At 44.6% G+C, this 23,100-nt stretch overlaps 2 protein-coding genes across 9 annotated transcripts in view; both read right to left on the bottom strand.

Annotated features, from left to right (window-relative positions):
- Window positions 1-1,408: 1,408 nt before the first annotated feature.
- LOC141947167 (aquaporin-12-like) lies at window positions 1,409-9,993 on the bottom strand. Its single transcript, XM_074878028.1, has 4 exons — window positions 9,912-9,993; window positions 3,680-5,175; window positions 3,070-3,186; window positions 1,409-2,447 (listed from the first exon to the last, which is right to left on the bottom strand). Exons 2-4 carry the CDS (start codon window positions 4,284-4,286, stop codon window positions 2,266-2,268), a joined length of 906 nt encoding a protein of 301 aa, XP_074734129.1. The 5' UTR covers window positions 4,287-5,175; window positions 9,912-9,993; the 3' UTR covers window positions 1,409-2,265.
- Window positions 9,195-23,100, bottom strand: part of PAK2 (p21 (RAC1) activated kinase 2) — a 47,948-nt gene continuing 34,042 nt past the window's right edge. For all 8 annotated transcript variants that reach the window (XM_074878021.1, XM_074878023.1, XM_074878025.1 and 5 more), the window contains 7 exons: window positions 22,841-22,889; window positions 20,732-20,844; window positions 20,119-20,236; window positions 18,131-18,230; window positions 15,316-15,512; window positions 14,629-14,766; window positions 9,195-14,105 (listed from right to left, as the gene is read on the bottom strand). In XM_074878021.1, the coding sequence (XP_074734122.1) occupies window positions 14,019-14,105; window positions 14,629-14,766; window positions 15,316-15,512; window positions 18,131-18,230; window positions 20,119-20,236; window positions 20,732-20,844; window positions 22,841-22,889 (802 nt within the window). In that variant the 3' untranslated portion in view covers window positions 9,195-14,018. The remainder of the gene's footprint in view (window positions 14,106-14,628; window positions 14,767-15,315; window positions 15,513-18,130; window positions 18,231-20,118; window positions 20,237-20,731; window positions 20,845-22,840; window positions 22,890-23,100) is intronic.

Here is a 23,100-nt window from a genome sequence, read left to right on the forward strand (position 1 = left end):
TGAGCATCTCCACAGCCAGACATCCCAACCCGCCTCTTGGAGCGGCTGTAGGAATATTCTACACTCTGCCTGGTGAAAAAAACCGCAAGAATGGGTTGTGGTGGGCTAGTCAAACTTATTTTTCACATCCTACACTTATCCTCAAATCAAAAGCAGAGCCAGCAAATCAGTTTGGATAAACAGAGGCCCCATCTCAGGATTTTCAGCACAATTTCCAAACCAAGAGAGGTTCAGAAAAAATTGCTGGGGGGGATCTGAGCATCCCAGGCTCTCCCTTGACAGCCACAAGAGCCTTAAAGGTTTTGGTTTCCACCCAAAGGTGCCCCATCTCCTGCTCACAGTTTAACCAGGATAAAAGCCAGACTGTGTTCCCACTGCCCTTCCCCAGAAAGGACCGGGCAGTGCCAAGCATCCGGCCGGGTGTGATGCGGGGGCATTGTTTTTGAGGCATTTGCTTCATGGTTTTTGGGGTGGTTTTTGTTCTATAAAGTTTCATCTCTGAGGCATGTCCACATATTGCTGCGTTGGTCCTTTCCCTCATTTCTCCTGCTGGAACACGGTGTGGTCTCGTGGTTTGCAGAGGTCTGGCTCCCCTCTGGGTTCCTGGGCAGTCTCTGGTTCACCCCAGAGGGCAATCCCGCATGGGTGCAAGGGAGATGGGCAGCCCACGGGCAGCACGGCCAGGGTCATCCCCCAAAAACCCACACAGCATGGGGAGGGGGTGCAGGGAGGAGCAGGGCTGGCACCTGACATGGGGCACAGCCTGTCCAGATGCCAAACCTGCATCTGACACCTTCACTCTGGATTTAAATCAGGCACCACTTCCTTATTCGCTTTGCAACTCAGTAAATAGGAACAGAGCTTCCTGCTCAAGCTCCTGCCAAGGTGACCCAGGGCAGGGACAGTTTTACAACCAGAGCAGCGCATCAGCCCCTGCCCACCTGCACGAAGAGCTCTGGAGCACACTCCCTGGATTGCTCTGAAAAGCCATGGTGCATCAGGAATAGATTCAGCTCAGGAATCTTCCACCCCAAGAAGTCCTGCAAAATTGACTATTTTCTGCAAAATGCAGGAACCGGCTGTTTTAAGCAGGGGTGGGGGACACATCTGGGCACAGTACACAGGCACGACCAGTGGCCCTGCTCCAGGGATGCTGCACATGGGATTGCCCCAGCCCCTGCTCTTTCCTGTGGAGAGATCCCTGGGTTGCAGCACCCATGGAATGCCCTGACATTGCCTGGGGGGAGCCCCATTTACCTAGCAGGTGTTTCCACCCAGATTATCCCCCTTCCAGAGCAAGCAGCAGGCAGGGCAGCGTCAGTTTGGACATCTCCATGGTGTCTCCCATTTTCAGATGGGCTGCTGTCCCCCCACAGAGCTCACAGGAATGATATCACTCACCCAAATGCCGATCACAACATTTATTTTTATTATTATTTCCACAAACCGTAATTTTATCTTTAGGAATATTTCATGTAGACACATAGAGGAGCCCTGGGATGCACTTCCTCACCCACACCAGCTGCGTACCGGCTGCCTGGGTCTCGTTTTTTAACCACAAACACTTTGTGCAGTGTTTCTTGATGCCTCACAGAACACAAAACCCAGGCTAAGCACCACATTCACAGAGCAGCAGGGTCTTCTGTGGCCAGTGAACTCCCTTTCCCTGGAGCATTTTTATTTCCTCTCAGAGAACTGCCAGGTTCAGCCCGTGCAATTCAACGACCTCAGTTTAACTCAAAGAACACCAATTTTTGACCAATATCCATTTAGTAACCCGAAAGATCAAACCCTGCTTCCTCCTCACCCCAAGTTTCCAAGGCAGTTACTGGTTTATGCTTTGCTTTTATGGCTGCAAGAGACCCAGTCAAACTATTTCAAGTGTTGAACAATGCAATAACCTGGGAGTTGCTCAAGCCTCCCCACATAATGGTCCTGACTTTCTGTAAGCTTCCTGGCAATATAAGACGACCAGCAATTTATGCAAAAGTGTTAGTTTTTTTTCCCCCACCTAGCCAGTGATGCAGGCTTGAAACATTTCAGGCTCTCCCAGGAGACTTTCAAAGCTATTCCCAAAGGAGCTCAGGGATTCAGACATCCTGCAAGGCCTGCTTGCAATGTTTAAAAAAAAAAATATCTCACCCTGCGGTAGGGACCAAACGGGCAGGACGAATGCTGGGTGGGTTAAGCAGCAAAATCCTCCGTACCAGGAAACCCACTCCCAGGAGAGGGGCTGCAGGGGCCTCCTTGGTCCCCGTCTGTGGCTCAGGCACAAGGCTCAGAGTTGCTCTTCTCCCCTTTCCTCTTCCGCCGCCGTTCGTCACCCTCCACATGAGCCGCCACCCTTGCCTTGGGTATCTTGTATTTGTTCTTCTGGCTGTAAAGGAGGTTTTTCTGGAAGAGTCGTGGGATGTTGCCTTGGTACAGCACGAGTGCAGCGAGCATCCCTGAAATGAGAGCATGGACCCCTTCCGTGTGCTGCATCAAGCATCTCCACCCACCCCATGGCTGAGCAGTGATTTTCAGGTCCTTGCCACAACCTTCATCATGACCAAAAAGTAGCTCAGCACCACTGAAGTCCCCACTAACAGCTGGAAGAACCTTGCTATATTACTTTAAGGATAATTTAACCATTGTGTCCTTAATGTAATAAGCAAGGGTTGTTTTGACCCAAAAGGGCCGTAAACCACACCACCAGTCTTCTGTCCCCACTCTCTGCGTTCGAGGCAGCACGTGTCCAGCTCCCCATGGTCATCCTGAAGCTGTGGACAACCTCAACACCATAGTTCAGCCGATGGTTGCTTTAAACCATCTTTGCTTCAATTTTCCCCAGACTTTAGCCTCAGGGAGAGTTTTGCCTATGTCCTATGATATCCAATTTTCAATCCAATTTCTATAAAGAGATGACTCAAGTGACAGGGAAGCGGGACAGAAGAGGACACTTGCCACTGGCAAGACCCAAGTTCAGGTGTTTGCCAGGAGCAGTTTGTGTTACGCCCAGCCTTTCTGCCTTGCCCATTGCCCCCCATCCCAGCCCCTGCCCCCCAGTACCTCCCGGGCAGATATCACCTGCGAGGGGCCCCAGCCAGTAAACCTGGATGTAGTCCCAAAAGGTGCTCCCCGAGCAGTGGAAGGTGGTGGCTGTGGCCAGGGCAGGGTTGAAGAAAGCCCCTGTGAATGGTCCGGCTGCATGGGAAGAGAAGCATGACCATCAGTCTCGCTTGCATCCTTTGAAAAACCAACAAAGAGCTGGGCCAGAAGACTCATGACCTCTCCTGCCTGCCGGGAGCATCTCTGCTGCTGCCCAGCTCCAGCAGCTGCATCTCCAGGACTGTGTCACAGCAGCACACGGGGAAATCCCAGACTTGTTGCCCTGAGCTTTGTGGGAAGCAGAAATGCTCAGTGTGGGACTGAGGGGTTGCGTTAGGGGACGTTTAAAGAAAGTGCTCCCAGTTTTGGGGCAAGCTATGGCTTCCGGTGTGCTGACATTTCAGCTGCTGCATATATCCTAAACTGCAGTATTCATCCCAAAATAAATATTCCTCAAAATAAGTAGAAAATAAACATCTTGGTAATCATTATCTCTCTCATCTTGGAAGATGAAAAAGGGACCATTCCTCCCCCACAAATTAGGCATTTTTCTAATTTACTTAGAAAAAGAAAGGCAGGTGTTGCTCACCTGTGTAGGTCAGGAAGGTGACAGTTGCTGCCAGGGCAGGGACCTGGTACATCGGGTGAGTCTGGCACAGCTTGAGAAGGACAAGGTGGAAAAAGAAAGAGCAGGTGCCTTCCACAAAGGCAGCATGGTACAGAGCCGTGTGGATGGAGGAGCTGCACTCCGATGCTATCAGGTTCTGGATGAAGTGGAAGTCTGTCAGCTCCCATGACCAGTAGAGCTTGGTGAGAGCCCAGCCCATGCCCATGCCCGCACCCTGCGCCAGCAGCTTGGCAGCAGTTGCTGCGAGGCTGGACTCAAGGAGCAGGAACTCCTGGACAGAGATGGTCGGGTTGGCGGATGCTCCATCAAAAGAGGCGCCGTGAACCGCGAAAAGGAGGAAGAGCAGAGTCAGGACCACATCTGGGCCAAAGCCACCACCCCACGGGCCGATCTCCATCAGCATTCTCAGCTCAAGGCAGCTCATGCACAACTGTAACGAGCCAGCAAGTTCTCTGGCAAGGCAGCCGTATGCTCCAGGAGACAAAAGCCTCTTGGAAAGCTGCCTGAGCGCCTGGCATACCCCAACAACCAGGAAAAAAAAAGCAATGGAGACATTCAGGCCAGCCATAGCCAAGGCTACACAGAGAAGAGAGACCAAACCAAACCGTGGGAAGGAGCAGAGAAAGCTTCTGCACCTGCTCTTTATAAAGCTGCGTGTAAGCAAACGTGGCGCAGCCCGACAGGCTTGGGAAACGCCACACGTGCTGCCTTCTCCTTTGCAGAGCAATTCCTGCTGCCACGGGGAGCTGATGGGCTCACCCGCAGCTGGATCCGCCAAGTTGTTCGTCCTAGCACACAGGTGCCAGCGTTATCTCTGCCGCATGGTTGCTGAGCCTCCAACCCCCAGCATTCATATCTGAGAGCTTGCAGCAGCTCCCCAGAGCTGCTCAGGTCTTCCAGAAGGAGCAAACGCCTTCATTTTGTTTCTGCTTGGCACCATAAAATGCCACCTACTGCCCCAATCCCAAAGCCTGGGATGCGAGGGGACTCAGAAAGCCAGCAATCCATGTAAGGGGGTCACATTTCTCCAGGGCAGAGCCACTCTAAGCAACAGTAAAATCCATCTGTAGCCAATTTGAAAGCCCAGCTTGATTACTGCTTCCTATCCATGTCTTAAGACCTCACCTCGTTTGGTGGTGGTGGCGCTAATTGCACATTCCATTGGCCTGCAGGTGGCATTTTAGTGACAAGTGACATTTCAACTCCTCCTGCTGGTAACACACATATCAGGGACAAGATCTTCCCCGGCTCCACCAAAACCACCTCATGGTGTCATTACCTGACCTCTGAAACCCACACCATCTAAACACATTTGGGTTAGACCTTTGAATGAAGTCGACAGCAATCACAGGTGACAATATATGTCATGTTTGCTTCTTGCATGACTTGAGTGGTTGCGTCCTCAGCACAAGCTCCCACCAGGTCACTGGGGAACCCCAGACTCCCACTGCCAGGATCTGTGGGAAGAAAAGGGATGGTGAGTGATGGAACGTGCAGGAGCGACACAGGCCATGGCAGGAGGGGTGGGATGGGGTGAATAATGTCACATTATCAGTCACTCATGGTTAACAGAGCATAAACGTTTCATTAAGGGTCTTCTGGGTCACCTCCCTGCTCTGCAACAGAGATTACACCAAACCTGAGCCCACGTTTCCCATCCCTACAGTCAGAATTGCATCTCCTTCATCACCGGCATGCTGCAGGGATAAACGTGCCCGGGGCACGCTCTGCTGTCATGGGAACAAGCGGTGGGACATACCGTGAAACAGCTGCTGGGCATCGGGACCACCACACTAGGTACACCATGCCCAGGCCAAAGCCTGCTCCTGCACCCTTGCGCAGGCAGCACTAGCAGGTAACGAGGCTCCTCTCACTGTCCCACTGCATGCGAGGAGCCAACAGCTTTTACTAATGCCATTTTATTTCCTCCCCTAGTCATTTATAAAAGAAATTACTAGGAGACGCAGGTTTGAGGCACGCTTGAGCCGGGGATGGGGCACTTAATACAGTTCAAGCTGCCTACGGCAACACAGACCAACCCATGAAAACCAGGAGCGTAGGCTTCAAAGGTGTCAGAGCTGCTCGGCCTCCCTCCCTTATAGACCTTGTTGCAGCAGAAAAGAAACACATTTTGGTAGGGCATTCTGAAGATGTTTGTGAAGGTCACGGCCAGCCTCAGCACCTCCTCCTGCAACACTCTCCCTCCCCTCATCTTCATTTCCACAGTTGTTTCCATCACCAAGTGCCCACCCGAGGGTGGTTTTGGGAAGGTCCCCAGTGATCACCGCACACAGCACTTGCTTTGGAGACCTTGGGAAGATTCCAAGGAGAGGGACCACGCTGCAAACAGCCCATTGTCCAAGCCCTCCTCTCCCTCCCACCAGAACTGCCCTGGTTTTGGTTGGCCTGCCTCAAAACATCTCATCATTTTCCCATTTTTAACCCATTTCTCTCTCCAGGAGACAGGATGAGCATGAATCTTTCACCTCAAATGAGCAAATGACCTTGCCCGAATAAAGGAAGATGAAACATGTTTTAGGAGACTCATAAAATTAATATTTTTGGCCTCTTGAAAATTCACCTCTGGTAACATGAAAATGCTGGTCAGCTGAAGCTACTCATCACTACAGAACAGACCACAAAAACATTTAACATCATCCAATGGTTCTTTCTCCCTCCCCTACTTTTGTGTTCCTCAAAAGTAGAGAAACTACTTAATAAAGTTTTATCTTTAGAAACAAAACCTTACAAAGACCCAGCGACCAGCCAAAACCAAGTCCATGGAAGAGACCCGCTGGCTCAAGGGACACAGGAGATAGATGGGCAGTTTGCACAGAGGAATGTCACAGATCTTCCCGTGCCACGTCCCAACCCCTTCTACGAGCATTTGAACCTTGGTTTCAAGAGAGGGTTTTGCTAGAGCAGAGAAGAGCTTTCTGACAGCTCCCCTCTGGGGAGCATCTCAGCCACTGAGCAGAGCACATGTCCCCTGCACTAATATTTCTAGCTACTCTTACAAGAGAAAGCTGCCATGCACTACTGCCTAAGAAGCAAGTGCATTCTAGTCCCCTTCCTCCAAACACAGCTGTGACATGGAAAGCATTGTGACATCCATGGTAAAACCGGAAAAAAAAATCCCAGCATCTCTTCCTTCCCACGAGAACTGATTTTTGCCTTCTTTTCAAGCGTTTCCAAGCTGAGCCTTAGGAAATAAGTGTTCAGAAGTCTTTAAAAACTATTTCCCGTCCATTGCCTGTAATTATGCCCATGGCACATCCTGCAATTGTGAGACACTTAACCCACGCTGTAGAGAGGAGCTGGAAGCTGTTGCTTATGAGGATAATTATGGGATTTAACGAGGCCAGATATGCAAGCAGCTCGTTTCCTATCTTGCTTTACTGCTGACAGCAGAAGGGGGCACGCTGCAAGCTCTGTACTAGAGCACATCTTCAGGCCACTACAAAGGCAAAACCCCTTCAGGAGTCCACATAGCTTTGCACAGCTGCTCTTTGAGAAACAAGACCGTCTAAAAATTCAGATACTCCCACAGAAAACCACATTTCTGTGGCTGGAACATCAGTGTCTTTTCTAAAGCAAATCTGCTTTCAGTGCTGTCAAGAACTACAGCAGCTTAAAAGGCAGATATTTTAAACAAGGGGTTTTTAGCCATGGGATGGGAACAAGGGGGCATTTCCACTGTTAAGTAAAATAAACACTCTCCAAAAACACTAAAGGGTAACAAAAGCTGGACAGAACAACTCTGACTCCCCCTCCCCCCCCCCCCCCGCCCCGGTATTTTCACCCACAAAGCAGCAATAACTGCAGCTGAATGCAGTTGTAAGGTTATTTAAGGAGAGTTTTACTGGGCAGGGGGGTGGATAAGAGCTTTCCAAGAGCAGCCACCTGTTATCAGCTGCTGCAACAAAGGCAGCAGAAACCCAGCAGCAGGTTTCCTCCCACAGGCAGCCAGATGAAAAGGGCTCAAAGACACTTACAAGTTAGTTGTGCTTCGTGAAAAGACCTGAATCCTTAGAAAAAGCATTCGCTGGGAGGAAAAAATAACAAAGATGGATCGTCCTTGGCTCTAGAAACCTTGAATTCGAGGGAGATGTCTGTCCCCAGGAAGGGTATTCTGTTCCCCTCCAGAACAGCCCATGGACATGCCCTGAGTCACATCAGCATTTCCTCCACTGATCCACAGTTATAGCAAGCCAGATTCATTATTCACAAGCCCTTCAGAAAACACCAGAAACGGGAGGCCGTGCCTGGAGATGTATCTGCACATTGAGACATACTGTCTGCTATTCCAGTCCCAGCCTCCTCTCTACTGACTCAATATATCTTCTCCAAAGCAGAAGTCAGCAGCCGTTCAGCGTGCTAAAGAGAATGAGCAATCATTAACCTCCCAGTGAGCAAATCCCATTAGAAAGAAAAATCATCAGTCCCTACACGCTGTTTCAATAATCAGTCAGTAGGTAAACGGGATTTGAAACGAAGTTATGATGTGCTGGAAGCGATTCCCCCTGCAGACACTGGCTAGCAGACAAGAACAGGAAAAAACAGAATCATCGTTACAATAAGGGAATGACAGCGTGAGAAGCTGCATCGGCACTGCCCTCCTCCCTCATAACAGACTGCAGGTAGAGAAATTATAGTCAGAAATTCATTGTTCTCACTTGTTGGTATTTTTCCCGCCTCAAGAAAAAAAAAAAATAAAAATCCTTCCTTAGGCTGGAGTTCAAAGCAGGGAAAAAAAGCTCTTGGAAAAACCTGCTTCCTCCACACATCTGGAGAGCAACATCAAGAATTTAGCTGAGCACAGCACAGTTTCACGTACTTTTCTCACATGACTGAGGATGACTATTTTTATTAAAAACAATCTTCAGAGCAAAATGCAAGTTATAAAAATAGGAAAAAGTGCAGCTGTACAAATCCCTGGGAGCAGGCACTTGCAGACAAATACTGTGCTCGCACGAGCCACACGAATCCCACCGAAACCCAACGCTTTTCTTCAGGCACCGTGGTGAAAATGCTAATTAGAAATTAAGATCCTTTTCAGTTTTCAGTCATCCTGGTTTTAACCATCATGTTGCTGGCACAGTCCAAATAATTGTGCTCAGCTTGGCGGAAGACTCACTGCAACCAATCAGCAGCCCTGAAAGGGAAGAATCATTGCCCCAACTTTACTATCTTGAAGAACAAAGTTTTAAGAACCCAATCTTGAATAAACCGATCCAAAACAATGGGGCTGCTCTTGGTTTTAGTCTAGGCCAGGTATATGCAAGTTCACGCAACACTTAATAGGATTTATCAAGCAAGCACTAGCAACCTTCAACTTGTGCAAACCCCATTCAGCCAAAACCCTGCCGTCTTTCAAGCAGCACCAATACCCAGATAATTAGCAAGTTCCACTAAGCACCTTCTCCCTCCTCTTATCAACCTTTTTCCCCATAAATTAAATGCAAAATCACTGAAATGCAGAGTTAGAGAACATCAATTTAAATGCATAAAGGGTCAATTATATATAAAGACAAAGATACTACAACAAATTAACCTGAAGAGACAGTGCTTTGTGCAAAACAACATTCTCATGTCTGGTTGAAAAGGCTTCTGAAGATGAGTGGTTTCTTCATTTCCCTTTGTCAGTGGTATGAGCAAAGCTTGTACAACATGCAAGAAAGGGGAAGAGACGATTTCCCAATAACACATGGGAAACACACAACACAATGAGTCTTTGACATTCACAACTGAGACAAATTTCATCTGGATTTCAACTGAACCAGTTTCAACCCCAAAGTAAATTTGTTTAGATGTCCTTTTCTTTAGCTAGACTGCCACGCCAACACATCACAGCATTTTTTGTAGTTTCGATGAAAAACACGAGCAAGTCTCCACAGCCTACCGACAGGCACCATCGATCTCATCCCACGTCCTCGGTGAGCTGTTGGCACCCAGCTTCCTCACCCCGCTCGGCTCAGCCAGCCAAACGCAGGGATGGTGCAGAACCAAGAGCCATGTCTTTCAAGCAGGCACCAGGACAGCTCATTCCCTGCGTTTATATGCGGGATACTGGGCGATAGTCACGAAACAAGAAAGCAGTCTTGTTCAGAATAGTTACAGGAACATCATCCTATTGCCATCATCGCAGTTTACTGGCCCATCAGTCCCACCCCAGTCACTACTGAAAGGCTACCTTACGGCGAAGGGATGGTGCAAGATGCGACTGTGATGAACTAGGCTGGTCTTTGCTTTGCTCCCTTCACAAGAGCAGCAAGGGATCTCTCTTCCACGGTGGGTGAAAAGGGTGTTTCAGAGCTGCTTTTCTCCCGTCAGCAATCTGGAGCATTTTGAGGGAGGCATAACCATCTGCCAGCAACGCGTGGCAGCAAAGAAATCTTGCAGTTATCACGAGGTTGGTACAGACACTGATGAGGAATAAAATTTTAAAAGAAACAGGACAGGCTAGTATAGCATAAAATTATTTCCATCATAATTAAAGCAATCATAAGAAGCTTAATTACAAACAAATACATTCTGTTAACCTCATCAAGACATCTAAACATGGATTCTTTTCAGCTACTCTTGTCTTAGGAAGTATAAACTCATGATGGGGAAGAGGGGTAAAAAAACCCAGATGTTTTTTAAAAGTTTATTTCTAGCCCTGAAAGAACAGTTATTAAACAAAGTCAACAAATACAGTAGTTAATATTGCAGTAACAATTAAATAACATAATGGGATTAAATTACACAAAAGGCAACATTAAAATCTGAAGACAGTTAAAAAAATAAAAAGAAAGCTTGCACCTACTTCCATTTCCATTGACAGCGTGAGAACAGAGGGAAAAATGGACCAGAGACATTTATTTATTCAACTCCAGATGGAGAGACCCTTAACAACCTCCTCACTCCCTCCCCAGCCCACCCACCATCCCCTCCGACAAAGGGACCCAGCCTCTCCCACTGCTCTAGCCACACCTTTGCACCTCCCTGCACCAGAGAGCTGGGGTGGGGGGAAGCCTACAATTAGTCTCATTAACATCTAAGGCAGGTCAAAGTGCACATTCCCAGTGCCACGGTTGCTTTTAATGAGGTCTGGTTTATTCTACGGTAACAAGAAAATGCCAGGAGCCACACATTCCCTGCACACTTTCATCTCAGCCATAAGCTGCCCAGCTCCATATACCCAACTAACCACGCCACCGTACGCTACACTTCAATACGTGTCACGTGTATATTTGATCCTGACTCAGGATCCTGTGCTGGCACCCGAGAGCAAGCGAGACATACGGGAGCCCCAGCACCTTCCCTTATCACCATCTGCTTGAACTCTGGCCGGTCTCTGTCTGCCCTGGTGACACAGCAGAGTTGAACAGCCCTGCAGCAAGTTTGAAGGATGCTAATCTACTCCCATCAGGGAAAAAAACCCCACTGCTTGCATTTTTTAATCTTGCGGATACATCCAGCTGACATCATCAGAAAAGCGCTGCCTGACCCACTAAGACACAAAAGCACAGCACAGCAACCTTCTCATGGCTCTCCTCTTCTGTCAGCTCCATCTCTGACCCCGATTTCTGGCAGCGGAGGGTGAGAAACCTCACTACATAACAATTAAGGCTGCTGCGTGGGGAAGGGGAGATGTGGACACTTCTCAACCTCAGAGATAAACACCTTTCCAGGTCACACAGCAAGTGCTGAGATATGTTTTGGATTGGGCCAAGTTTTGTGTGCTAAGATGGCTGAAAGTTTGGAAATCATCTCCTAAGTAGACTAAATCGGACAAATTTTGTAACATGTTTTATATCATTCTCATTCATCAATAAAAGTGAAGTAATAAGTTAAAATTACTTATGATTTCATGGTTTTCTCTTTTAAAAAAATCTAAATTTATCACAAGTTATCTTACTGTCTAAATTGTGCCATAAGAAAAAAAGAAAGAAAAAAAAAGAAAAAAGAAAGAAAAGCTCCCCGTTTAACTCTGGCACAAGAAGTTTCACAAAGTCCATTGCCAGCAACGGACAAAGAGGGAATCATTGGTAGGCCAGGGTTGCCTTCTCAGCCAAGCCTCCTCGCTACTTCATTTGATCTGGGAGCCAGACACTCTCAAATCAGGGACAGTGTTTACAGCGTCCATGGCTCGCAATGCCTGGGAAATGCATCTAGATTTCCTTGCCTGGAATGAGACCCTTGCTTGAATTTAAAACCACAACTATTCTTACGCTTTAGCTAGAGGGATTTACTCCTGTGATGGGAGTTACCTGACGTAATTTTCACTGCCACACAAGAGCAGAACGCGAGCTGAACTGCCATACTGCAGTGCCCTGCACAACAAGGCATCTTGTTGGTACCACACCAATTCCTGAAAGCTCGTGAGTCACAGCAGCAGACGCTGCGAGACCCTGGCCCCACTTCCCCTCCATCATCAACACAAATAGCCTCCGCTCTTCTGGCCAGCCGCTCCCAGCTGGAAGTTGGTTTTGTCATACCTTGGCTACCAGTCCCCAAAATGTAGTTATTTCTATCGCTATACAAATACTGAAATTATCTGAAAATTACTTCTACCTTCTGCCAGCTTCTGTTTGTAAAATTGTGCAAAAAATTTTTATCTGGGGTCCTCTGTCCATACCCAGCCGTAAGCCTATCTGTCCCAGGTCCTGCCCCACTGGGAATGCAATAAAATCCCACTGAAGTAATGGTTGTTCTTTCACAGAATCATTTGGCACATTGTTACTACAGTTGGCTCTTCGTTAAACTGTTGGGGAAGCTGAAATGCATAGACTGTAGCGCTAGAAGCAGCCAGGGGCACCGGCCCTTCTATGCTTGCCCCTGGTAACACCCCAAGAACTCAACCACTCAAGTTGCTCGCTGTCCTTCAGAGGGAGGCACTTTTTCTTGCATTGAATGTTTGAATTCAGTCATTCTAGCTGGTACAACGTCTATAGTGAGAAAGGATGAGTGTGACACACCACGTCTTCTCAGTCTCAAACTAGCCGGTCAAATAAGCCCCATGAACGTCTGATGGCACTGTTCTCCCCTCAGCTTTCATCTTCTCAGAACAGCGCTTTGGCATTTCCAGGTGTTCATAATCTTCTGTTTGAATTATATTTTAAAAATCCTGTATCTTCAGTGTCCTCAGATCTGATTATTTGTTCTTCTGATTTCATTAGTACAAATGGAGCACATACAAAATTGGAAAAAAATAGCTCTAATACTTAAAACTCTGACAACTCCATAGGTTGATGCATTATTTGCTTGGGGAAAAAAAAATTACAACATATACAAAAATGTATTTGATACAAAGAAGGGAAATGTAAAATAAAAAAGTCAAAGGCACCAGCATAACTTCCAAAGCCCAAGTCAGAGCACAGATACAATACATGGTTTTGAACCACCCACCACACCAAGCACATTATCCCTCAAGCTTCTGGCCAGCAAGTCTAATGGGAAAAAAAGAGCAGACAGGAAGACAGCTGGAATTTTTTTCTTGCCCTGACTATAGCTGATCATTTGATCATAAATAAAGTATCTGACCCCTACCTACATATCCATAAACCAACATCCAAAGACTTGACCCATCATTAAGTTTCTACAAAGAGGCCACATCTTTGATTAAAAGTCCACAGAGCACAGGCATATGAGAAACAGCTGAATACTTCTCTTCCCCCTCTCTCCATATTCATCTTAAAAAGTGAAAAACATCTCAGTACATTATGATTTCTTAAGTAGATGAGTTGTCAATTCTACAGTACAGTGACAGCTAATCCATAAAAGAAATGAGGGGCAAAATGTACCTTCACATTTGTCACACCTGCTGTAAATCTAGTTATGTGGGAGCTTACTACAGCGATTTGAAAGTAAACAGGTAGAGGGGAGGAAGAGGAGAGTGAAAGAGATCAGCAGGTAAAATTAGTACTGCTCTCTGAAAGCTTGAATCTGTCATTCAAGTATTGAAAGTACCCAGAAGGGTACAATGAATGGGAGCTGTTACAGCGAAGTCGTTAAAAACCCTTTAAAACCCTGGGCAGAGTAAGTGGCATTTCTGGGCTGTGTGAAATAAAAAAAAAAAAAAAAAAGGGCAGTAATTCAGTCCTCAATTCCTTCTGGACCCCAGACAGGGATCACTAGAGTCACCGCAATTTATTTTGGGTGTCTTCTGGATGAGAGTTTCTTCCCTTTTGCAGACGTTTTCCCCCCCACAAAATCCCTTCCCTCCCCCCAGAAGTGTAACAATTTCATATATTATAAAGATTTGTAAAATACAAACAAACAAAAAAAAAAAAGGATGAAGGCTGTGGCAGTAATGTTAGCGGTTACTCTTCATTGCTTCTTTGGCTGCCAAGATCAGTGGCGTCAAGCTAGACAGAGGTTTGGCCAGTTTCAAGAAGGGATGCTGCCAGAAAGAGAGAAACACAGTAAATTAGTGAAAGACTCAGTTTAAAAAGCCAGTAAAAGCCATATATCTACACAGCTCTTTTCATTCCAAGACATGAAATGCGATGCAAATGCTATCAATGCTCAGCTCCTGAAGGGACAGATCCAGAGCACCTCATGCCTGATAATCATTCCTCCTCGTCCCAAAAGAGCCTAGGCCTTTCCTTTTCCAATAATTCACTACAAAGAGCTCAAACATCTTCTCTCAGTCCCATTCTGCTCACTTCAGTGGCTCTATTACAGTAAATCCCTAAATTGCTGGATGCTTTAGCATTAGCAGAATGAAGGCACAGATTACTGATGGAAAGACTTCAGAGTACATACTACCAGTCTTTGATGACCTGTAGTTCCTACCAACTGCTCTTTACTAGAGTCCTCAGAGGAAAACACAAAAAAGAGGATGCCACTTTACAGTGGGGTTTATCACAGGCTGACCTTACTTGTGGCTTCTGTATCTCAGGTCGTGAGAAGCTGACTCTTACCTGTAGCAATTCTTTGGCTGATCCTCTTTTCTCTACATCCATCTCCAAACATCGGTTCAAGAAATCTCGGAATATCGGGGACAGTTTCTCAGGGTTCTGCAGCTCTGGTGTGCCGTTAGTTGCTATCAAATATAAAGCCTGTAAAATGAGGAATATTGTATAACCAAACCACATCTTTAAGATGCCAAACTGACCTGCCTAGCAGCAATCCCTTAGTCTAGATGAGAAAGGGCTCTGCAGCCTAATTTTCCTCTCCCTGATGAGATGAAAACCTATGAAAATGCCACAATTATAGGCAGTCATGACATATTCTTGCTAGTAGCAAAATAACGTTCAGAATCTTTTGGCAACAGATACTTACCTAGGCAAAGAAAATATCTGATTCTGACACAAGCAGCATTTTTCATAACCTACTGGATTTACTTTTCCCTAAAGTATCACAGAAGACTGAGTTCAAAGTCCAATGTTTTAGTTACAAGCAGGTACTCAACTCCTTAACAGAAAAATTCAGGGTAGGGCTGACTGCAAATTCAAGACAGCTGTCTTCCTGCTGGAGGAATTTTCTTGCACTGCTGATGCTTGTAGGTTTTTTTTGTTTCATTTTCTTTTTAATATTATTAATGAACAATTACTGAAAACATTCACATGGTAAACACCCGCAGTTCTAACCGCAGCTGGGCTTCTTACCCTCAGGGGGTTTTCGTTGAGGTATGGGGGTTCTCCTTCCACCATCTCAATGGCCATGATACCCAGAGACCAGATATCCACTTTAGGGCCGTACGCTTTCCGCGTGACCACTTCAGGAGCCATCCAGTAAGGAGTCCCAACCATAGTGCTGCGCTTGCTCTGCTCTGGAGTGATCTGAGCACAGAAACCAAAGTCGGCTGTAGGATAACAGAATTTTAAAAAGTTAAAATCGGTGCACTCCAAGTAAGCGAGCTTCCTAGAAGACTTCTCTATTACTACACATGTATTTTACTCCTCTACACTTGAGAGGGGCTTGGGGCGGGGGGTGTCTCTTTTTTTAACCCCCCACTACATTCTCCATATTACAAAATCCAACGTGCAAGATAGATACAAAACCTGAAGGTGTTTAAGCAGGGCAGAATTCCATGGAATGAAGATAAGGTTTTTTGTCCTCTGGAAAAGGGACACAAGTACTACCCTGTAGAAGAATGGTATTTTGCCCAGTCCTTCCTTCAAGAATCCTAGACAGCCAAAAAAGTAATCAAGAAGAACACAGAAAGCAAGTGTTCTGCGCATGGTACGTTACACAGCCTGAACTAGGAAAAACAAATCCACAAACCATGGCTTCAGCCCTGCTAAACAAGTTTTATTTGTGCAGCTATCGAGTTCAACATTTCACAGCAATTTGGCCATCAAATACAGGTACTACAGCCGACAGACATGGAAACAAGGCTTCAGATAAGTGAAGTGCTACCCCACTCAGCAGGAGGAACCTGGACAAACAAACCTTTCCACAAGGTAACTACCAAAGAGAACAACCACACTCAAGAAAACGAGAAAAGTCACCTATTCCTATAGCCTTCAGGTGCAGCAGCAATGCATGTTCCATCATGTTACTTTATCCAGCTGCAGCACTCCCACTTCCCAGGCATGTAAAGCATCAATAAGAACACAGTTAAGGCAGGAGACAGATATTACCTTATCATTGACACTAAGTTTGAGAGAGAGAGAGAGAGAAAGGGAGAGAGAGAGAGAGAATTTAAAATTTCGAGTCGATTTTGAAAGTGTTATGCCAAGCAGTGCTAACAAAAGAGCCACAGTCAAGAAAGTGCTAAGTTGTACCAAGAGGACAATTTAACAAAGAACTACCCCCACCCTGATTGTCAAAATGCTGCCTTAAAAAACCAAAAACAAACCAAATCAAACCTATAGGAGTCGCTGAGCTCCTCTCTAGCACTTCTTGGCCTTTACCAAGGTGTCATACTCAACTCAAAGCACAGTTTATTTCAACAAACACACCAGAGAAGCAGCAGCAGTGTATGTCTCCTGACCTACCAACAAGGCCTTCGTGCCACCAGCAAGGAGAGAAAAGACAGGCCAGATGGAGAAGCCAGTTTCACCAACCATAGTGTGTGTAGGTATGCAGTGGTGACAGGGAGACTGGTATCTCTTACTTCTCCTGTCACCAGTCTCCCAGAAGCCAGACTCCCCCAGAGAAGGGGAAGAGCTTAAAAAGAAGGTGCAACTTCTTCCACCCTTCACCCTAAACAACTGCTAGCTCTACAATCACGCAGCCAAAGAAGAGCTAGCCTCAACTGTGATTATACTACCTCCCCTTCGTGTCGGATATTTTTACAGGTGACTTGTGTTTTCTCCTGTCTCTTCCTCCTTACCTTCCCCCAGTCTCCTGGGGCCGAGGCTTCCTTACACAGGCTGCTAACCCTGTCCTTTTGCCACTGCTTTGCTTTGACACCTCTTACATTTTTAAGCCTTCTCCAGCTAACTCTTCTCAGCCACATCCTCTGCTGCACCTATTCACTTATCTCAGCCTCTGAATCCACACAGTTTGTGCAAAAACACATCACATCTTCTAGAAAAATAAAACCACCTATACAAGCAAGCAGTGCATCCAACAATGCTGGTAAGCAAATCAGATTGCTCATAATCTTTCTTCACACTCCATCTCATAAACATTATGAGACTGCAAACCATCTAGACTAAGGAATATTGCTAAGATACACTTTCATGACATTTCAAATTCCTACCCAACTGGAAAAACAGCATCCCTTAACTCTTTTGTTGTTTTATGCTTTGCACATTCCTACATACCAAGAAGTCAGATTATGCACCTCTCTAGAGTCCTGACAGCTTCTTCAAGTGGTTTCACATTTTTTTTTGTTGTCACACGCGTTTACACACACCAGAAACTGACTTACTGTACACAAGTCCATGCATGCATAACAATTACCTGAAAAGCAAGTAGTTTCTTTTGTCATTTCATGATTATATTAACGAAAGTGTGTTACACTTTCAGTCCAAGAAAAGGACACCCAGTACAGGCACAGCATAAGAATAGACTGCAATATAAATGGTTAATAACGTCCAATTTTCTTGTTAGTGACCTTCTAATGAAAAGGGCAAAACATTAAAAGCAAGTCATGACAACCTGAAGAGACTAACAAAGCCACTGCAGTTAGCTGCAACGTTTCTCTTGTAATCATTCACATCTTTGCTTCACAGTATGGTGCCAGTTACTTCACATTTACCAACGTATTCATGTGGCAACAGATTTGCTTCAACGTCCTTCCGGCCTAACATGTTCACAGCCTTAGTTTTAGGGCCCTCAGAATTCCAATACCTGCTACCCACGAGTTATACATTTTACAACACAGAATGAATTTCTATTACTCGTAGTTGATAAGAATTCACCTCAATTTTCCCTGACAACTCTCCTTCTACTGATTTACACTCTCCAAGTCAAAGTTTACTGGGAAAGGAAAAAAACAGAACATTGAAACAATTGCCTGGTACTCACTTAGTTTAACTGATCCATCCATTCCTAACAGTACGTTGTCACTCTTAATGTCTCTGTGGATGACCTGGTTGGCATGTAGGAACTCAAGAGCTTGCAAGCACTGGATGGGAGGGGGAAAAAAAAAAAAAAAATTCAGCATATGGAAACACAATTTGTGTATGTGAACACAAACTCAAAAGCAATGCTTACACCCTCAGCCAGTGCTGAGTGCAAAAATGTCACGGGTTTTATTTAAAATAACCAGCAGAGGAAGCTCTTGTGCTAAAAAATACTCTCCAGATATCATGAGGTCAAAAATCATTTATCCATGGAGTTTCTCTATCTTAACAAACCCATAAATTAAACTCCTTATCATCCATCATCCCTCAAGATGCTCTCAAAAATCCCAGATGTTAATTTTGGTACGTCCCACAAATTCTACAGAGGAACCATAAAGGATAAAGTGAGAGCTTTTTAGCCTGAAGTCTCACCAGGAGGAGTTGGTGAGACTTCATTCTCAACACGCATGCAACATCTCCTACAGTGAAGGCTGTAAAACATCTTCACTATGGAAGTCGTTAATACTGTTTTTACATTGTTTTTAGATTAAAACCTTTCACGCTAAGTTTCCGCCTAAAACACAGTGAAAAACAACACAATGAAAAAAAAACACAATAAAAACCAACACCTCGCTATTTGACAATAAAAGGCCAAAAAAAATTGTAAGATTTTTTACTTAATACAAGCGGAACATTTATCATTTGCAACTTGGCATGGATGTAGTCCCCAGTGAGTTTTTTGTGTTTAGCAAAGTGGCACTGATTTGCAGAATGAAGTGTATCTAACATACTGGGCAGCAGAGTTTTGATGAAGTACAATAGTTAAATATTAGACTCTTTCCTCAGAAAAGTTAATTACTGTTACAGTAAATAGTTACTTTCAGTTCTCTGCTTCCAGCTCCAGTTTCTCTGGAAACCATTACCTGTCCACACACGTTAATGTACAAGTTTGCTCTACATCCCCTCCCTTTGGGTGAGTCATCAAAAGCAGATGTCATGTTGATGTAGTCAAATGGGGTTTTTAAAAGCCTAAGTTTCTCCTGCACAGCAGATAATACAATTACTTCTCCTTCTGCCATAATAAATCAAGCCTGAGCTGGATGCCAGCACTCTGACTCAGGGCAGAAACCACTGTTAAGTTGTGACATCAGCTACTTTTAACTCTTCCATTTGAAATCTTACTGCGATCTTAAAATTATTTCAACTACAATCTTCTGGAGAATTATTATTCTGAGAAATCCAGACAGAAAGCTTAAATGTCACAGAACTCTATTTCATACACGATAAAAACAACTAAAATGAGAAAGGGATAGTCTGCATCAAGTTCACCCTTATTTTAGTACGTTTCTTAAGTATTCCTGTTTAGTGAGATCCACTTTTACACTCTAAGCAAACACAGTTCCCCTTCTTCCTTCCGGAAAACACTCCGAAGCTTTCAGGCTTTTTGCTCTTTTTTTTTTTTTTAAATGTGTTCACTTCTCTACTTTCTACATTACCTGTATATGAATATTCAGTTTTCTTTTTGGTGCCTTTGAATATTCTTCATTAGTCAAAGTAAAAAAGACACTCTTTCTAGTTGTTAAACTTCTTCGTTGCTCCTCCTTGAACTCCAGTCCACATTATTATCACCTTTCTGTTAATACTGTCAGCAAGACAAGGCAACCCAGGTACCAAAACTAAAAATCTTCATTTGCTCCACCTAACATTCCCAAACACCCAGCAAAAAAACTGCAAACCCCAAATTTTATGAGTTAAACTCATTTTGTTACTTTCTGTAAATTTAATATTGATTTCTCCTCTCAGTATCCATTCTTCCTTCTCAGTATTCACTCTTCCGAACTCAATGACTCCAACAGGGATTGTTGCAATTAGTCCTAACCTAAGTGTACCATAAAATCTAGGGGAATAGAGTGCACCTTCATTCCTCTACCCATAAACTATAATACTCACCTCTCTGCAAACAGCAGCAATCTGCGCTTCATCCATACATGTTTCTGTGACCACATCTGTTAGTGAGCCTCCAGCTAGATACTCCATCACCACAAACAATTCATCTCCTACAAGGTAACTACAAACAGAAAACAAAAAGCACGCCCTTTTGCCATCAAGAGATCGAGAACTGAAAAATGACTGATAAGAGCTGGTCAATGAAATGATTCATAAGCACTTCAAGACAAAGAAAGTTAATCTCTGGAAGGTAGCCTGAAATGTAAATGCTGACAATAAAAGCTGCGCGCTTCTTACTACCTAAATGGGCAGGAGAATGCCCTACGTATCTCATGCACAACACAAGTGTTGCTCAAGCTTTGCTCTTGTTCACCACTGACCCCCAACTACATGTAGCACTGCATTCATGCCAGAAGAAGCCTTCTTACTGAATCATCCAGACCATTCCCCATTTAAAAAAAAAAAAAAAGTCATTGGTAAAGATGACAGTCTAAATACAGTCACATTTGCTTATAAGACCCTGAGGTGCAGGACATCTGGGTCTGTGTAATTATATCAAGTTATAACCTCCTGAAACCCTTGGGGATGAAGGAATCAGCCAGCTGTCTGCATTTACCTGTCCAGGAAGTTGACTATGTTGGGGTTCTTTAGCTCTTTCATTACCAAGATCTCATTAATAATCAACTCTTTCTTGGGCTGTTTCTGCAGGTTTATCTGTTTAATAGCAACCTGAAAAGGACAAAATAAAACAGCAATCACTCAAACCTGAGTATCTTGGTCATTCTTAATATACTGCAAAGTTAGAAGAAATTCTGTAACAGGATTAAAGGAGTTTAGCACAGCTTGCAGCTGGCAAGTTAAAAGAATGCAACTTGATGAGCATACAACTTGCACCCATAGCCAACATCATCCTCTTGCATCTGAAAAAATCCACAAACAATAACAAAGGCCAGAACAGACAGCAAAGGAAACATTCAAGAGATGAAAAGATACTTGCCTCATTGCACATCAACAGGCCTAAAGCAGAAGAGACTTGTATAACAACTAAGAGAGAAAACAGAAGCCTTCCAATGCAAGGCAAGGCAATTCATTTTTCTATATTTTGATCAAATTAGGTGCTGGAGTGCAAGGAATGCTGGAAGGCAGATGAATTCCTCTCAGTTAAGCCAATGAAGTATCCCAGAGAGAGAAGGAAAGATAAAGACCTATGTTGTCCCAAGAAATAAGCTAACCAGGACAAGAATTCCAGACTTTAAAATGGAGAATTGTCCCAGTTGTTAGCTACAACACTTTGAGGAGACAGTTTGGAGTTTTACAAGATAACCTACCCATGAGTCCAAAACCAAACACAAGAACCAATATAATCTTGTAGAAATTATATTGCCAAGGGCATGAAAAGAAGAGAACTTGTGGCACAATATCACAAAATAACTAAGACTGGAGGGGACTTCTGGAGGTCATCATGTCCAACCTCTTGCTTAAAATACAGCCAACATGAAGCAAGTCACCAAGGGTCTTGTGCAACTGTTTTGAATGGAGATCTCAATGAGCAGATATTCCACAACTTCTCTGGGCTCCTGTCCCATGTTTGATCATCCTGACTGTGAGGGGAAAAAAATTTCAACTATCTAACCAGAGCTTCCCTTATGGCAACTTTTGTCTGTTACCTCTTGTCCTGTCGTTGTGTAGCTGTAAGAGGAGTCTAGCCCCATATTCTCTTCACCTTCCCATTAGAGTGTAGAGAACAGCAACAGAATCCTCTTTAGCCCTCTTCTTATCACTTAACAGACCCAATTCTGCCCTCAGACATTAAGCACTGAGGAAGCCAAAGCACTGCATCCATTTAATGCATGGAGACTGCAAGCAGTCTACTGTTAGCCCACCTGCCTGACAAGATGCAGGGTAGGTCTAAGGAACCAGACTACAAAATTTACCCTGCACTCAGTCAGAGGACATGAAGTACTGCAGGATGTAGAAAGCAAATTAAGAGACAACATATCGAGATGATTGAAAGGCTTGCATTTCATCAAGATCTGGTGCTCCATTAGAGTACTGGTAAATGTGGTTACTGTTGAAAGGGCAATTACTTATCAGTGATCTAAGGAATGGCTACTTGCGGATATTTAAAGGAAAATGAAGGAAATCCAATTTAAAGAGAAGCAAATAATTCCTAAAATTTTAGTCCCAGGAACCAGAGATGACCATTGGATGACAAGCGTGCAGAGTATTGCTGATGTCATCAATTTCACCAAGTGGCTTTGGAGACACCAAGCAGTAAAAGCAAAGAGCAGGATGTGGAAAAGGCATTCTAACTACAGCAAAGAACAACACAGGGCAAGCTCTTTCCATAAGATAGGAGCATCTCTCACCTCTACTGAGATGGGACTAAAGAACAAGTGTGCAAAGACTAAACAAAGTTTTATATCTGAAAATGCAGGACAATTGCCTGCAATTCTTGAAGGATATCTGTTTTCAAAACCCATTTTTGAAACATCTCACTCCCTCTGCTTTTCACTGGAAAGACAAAACTCTATTTTTAGCTTTCATCATCTGATTACTACAGAACAAGGCACACACTGTTACAAATAACTACGGCAGACATTCTTCTGAGAGGTGATAGAGATGGGAGCCACAGAAGGAAATCTAGTAAAATCATTTCAGGCACCTACAGAAGAACATTTATACAGAAAAAGTATTTTCATTGCAATGAACACAGAAATCTTACCTCCTGCCCCGTTGCCACATCAATAGCTGTGAAAACTGTACCTGAAGCCCTGTGAAGGAAAACATTACAGCCAGTTGCATCTCTCTGTGTAACAAAACACGCACATTAACAGATAAATCACAAACACAAAATTGTGTCAGCTTTTGATGTTGCAAGAGCTGTATCAAAAAAAGAAGGCTATTAAAAGTGGTATCATAGAAATGCCAGCCAGTTCACACAGAACAAACTAATTGCAAATACGCTCTCTGCTGACACCAGCC

The sequence above is a fragment of the Strix uralensis genome, chromosome 9, assembly GCF_047716275.1.
Source record: "Strix uralensis isolate ZFMK-TIS-50842 chromosome 9, bStrUra1, whole genome shotgun sequence".
Taxonomy (NCBI): Eukaryota; Metazoa; Chordata; class Aves; order Strigiformes; family Strigidae; genus Strix; species Strix uralensis.

Bases quoted from the DNA above. Each gene is read 5' to 3' on its own strand.
- LOC141947167 (XM_074878028.1), bottom strand. From the start codon at position 4,286: ATGGCTGGCCTGAATGTCTCCATTGCTTTTTTTTTCCTGGTTGTTGGG. The intron at 3,187-3,679 runs GTGAGCAACACC...CTTCCCATGCAG, and splicing joins CACCTTCCTGACCTACACAG to CCGGACCATTCACAGGGGCT. The intron at 2,448-3,069 runs GTGATATCTGCC...CTCTCATTTCAG, and splicing joins CTGGCTGGGGCCCCTCGCAG to GGATGCTCGCTGCACTCGTG.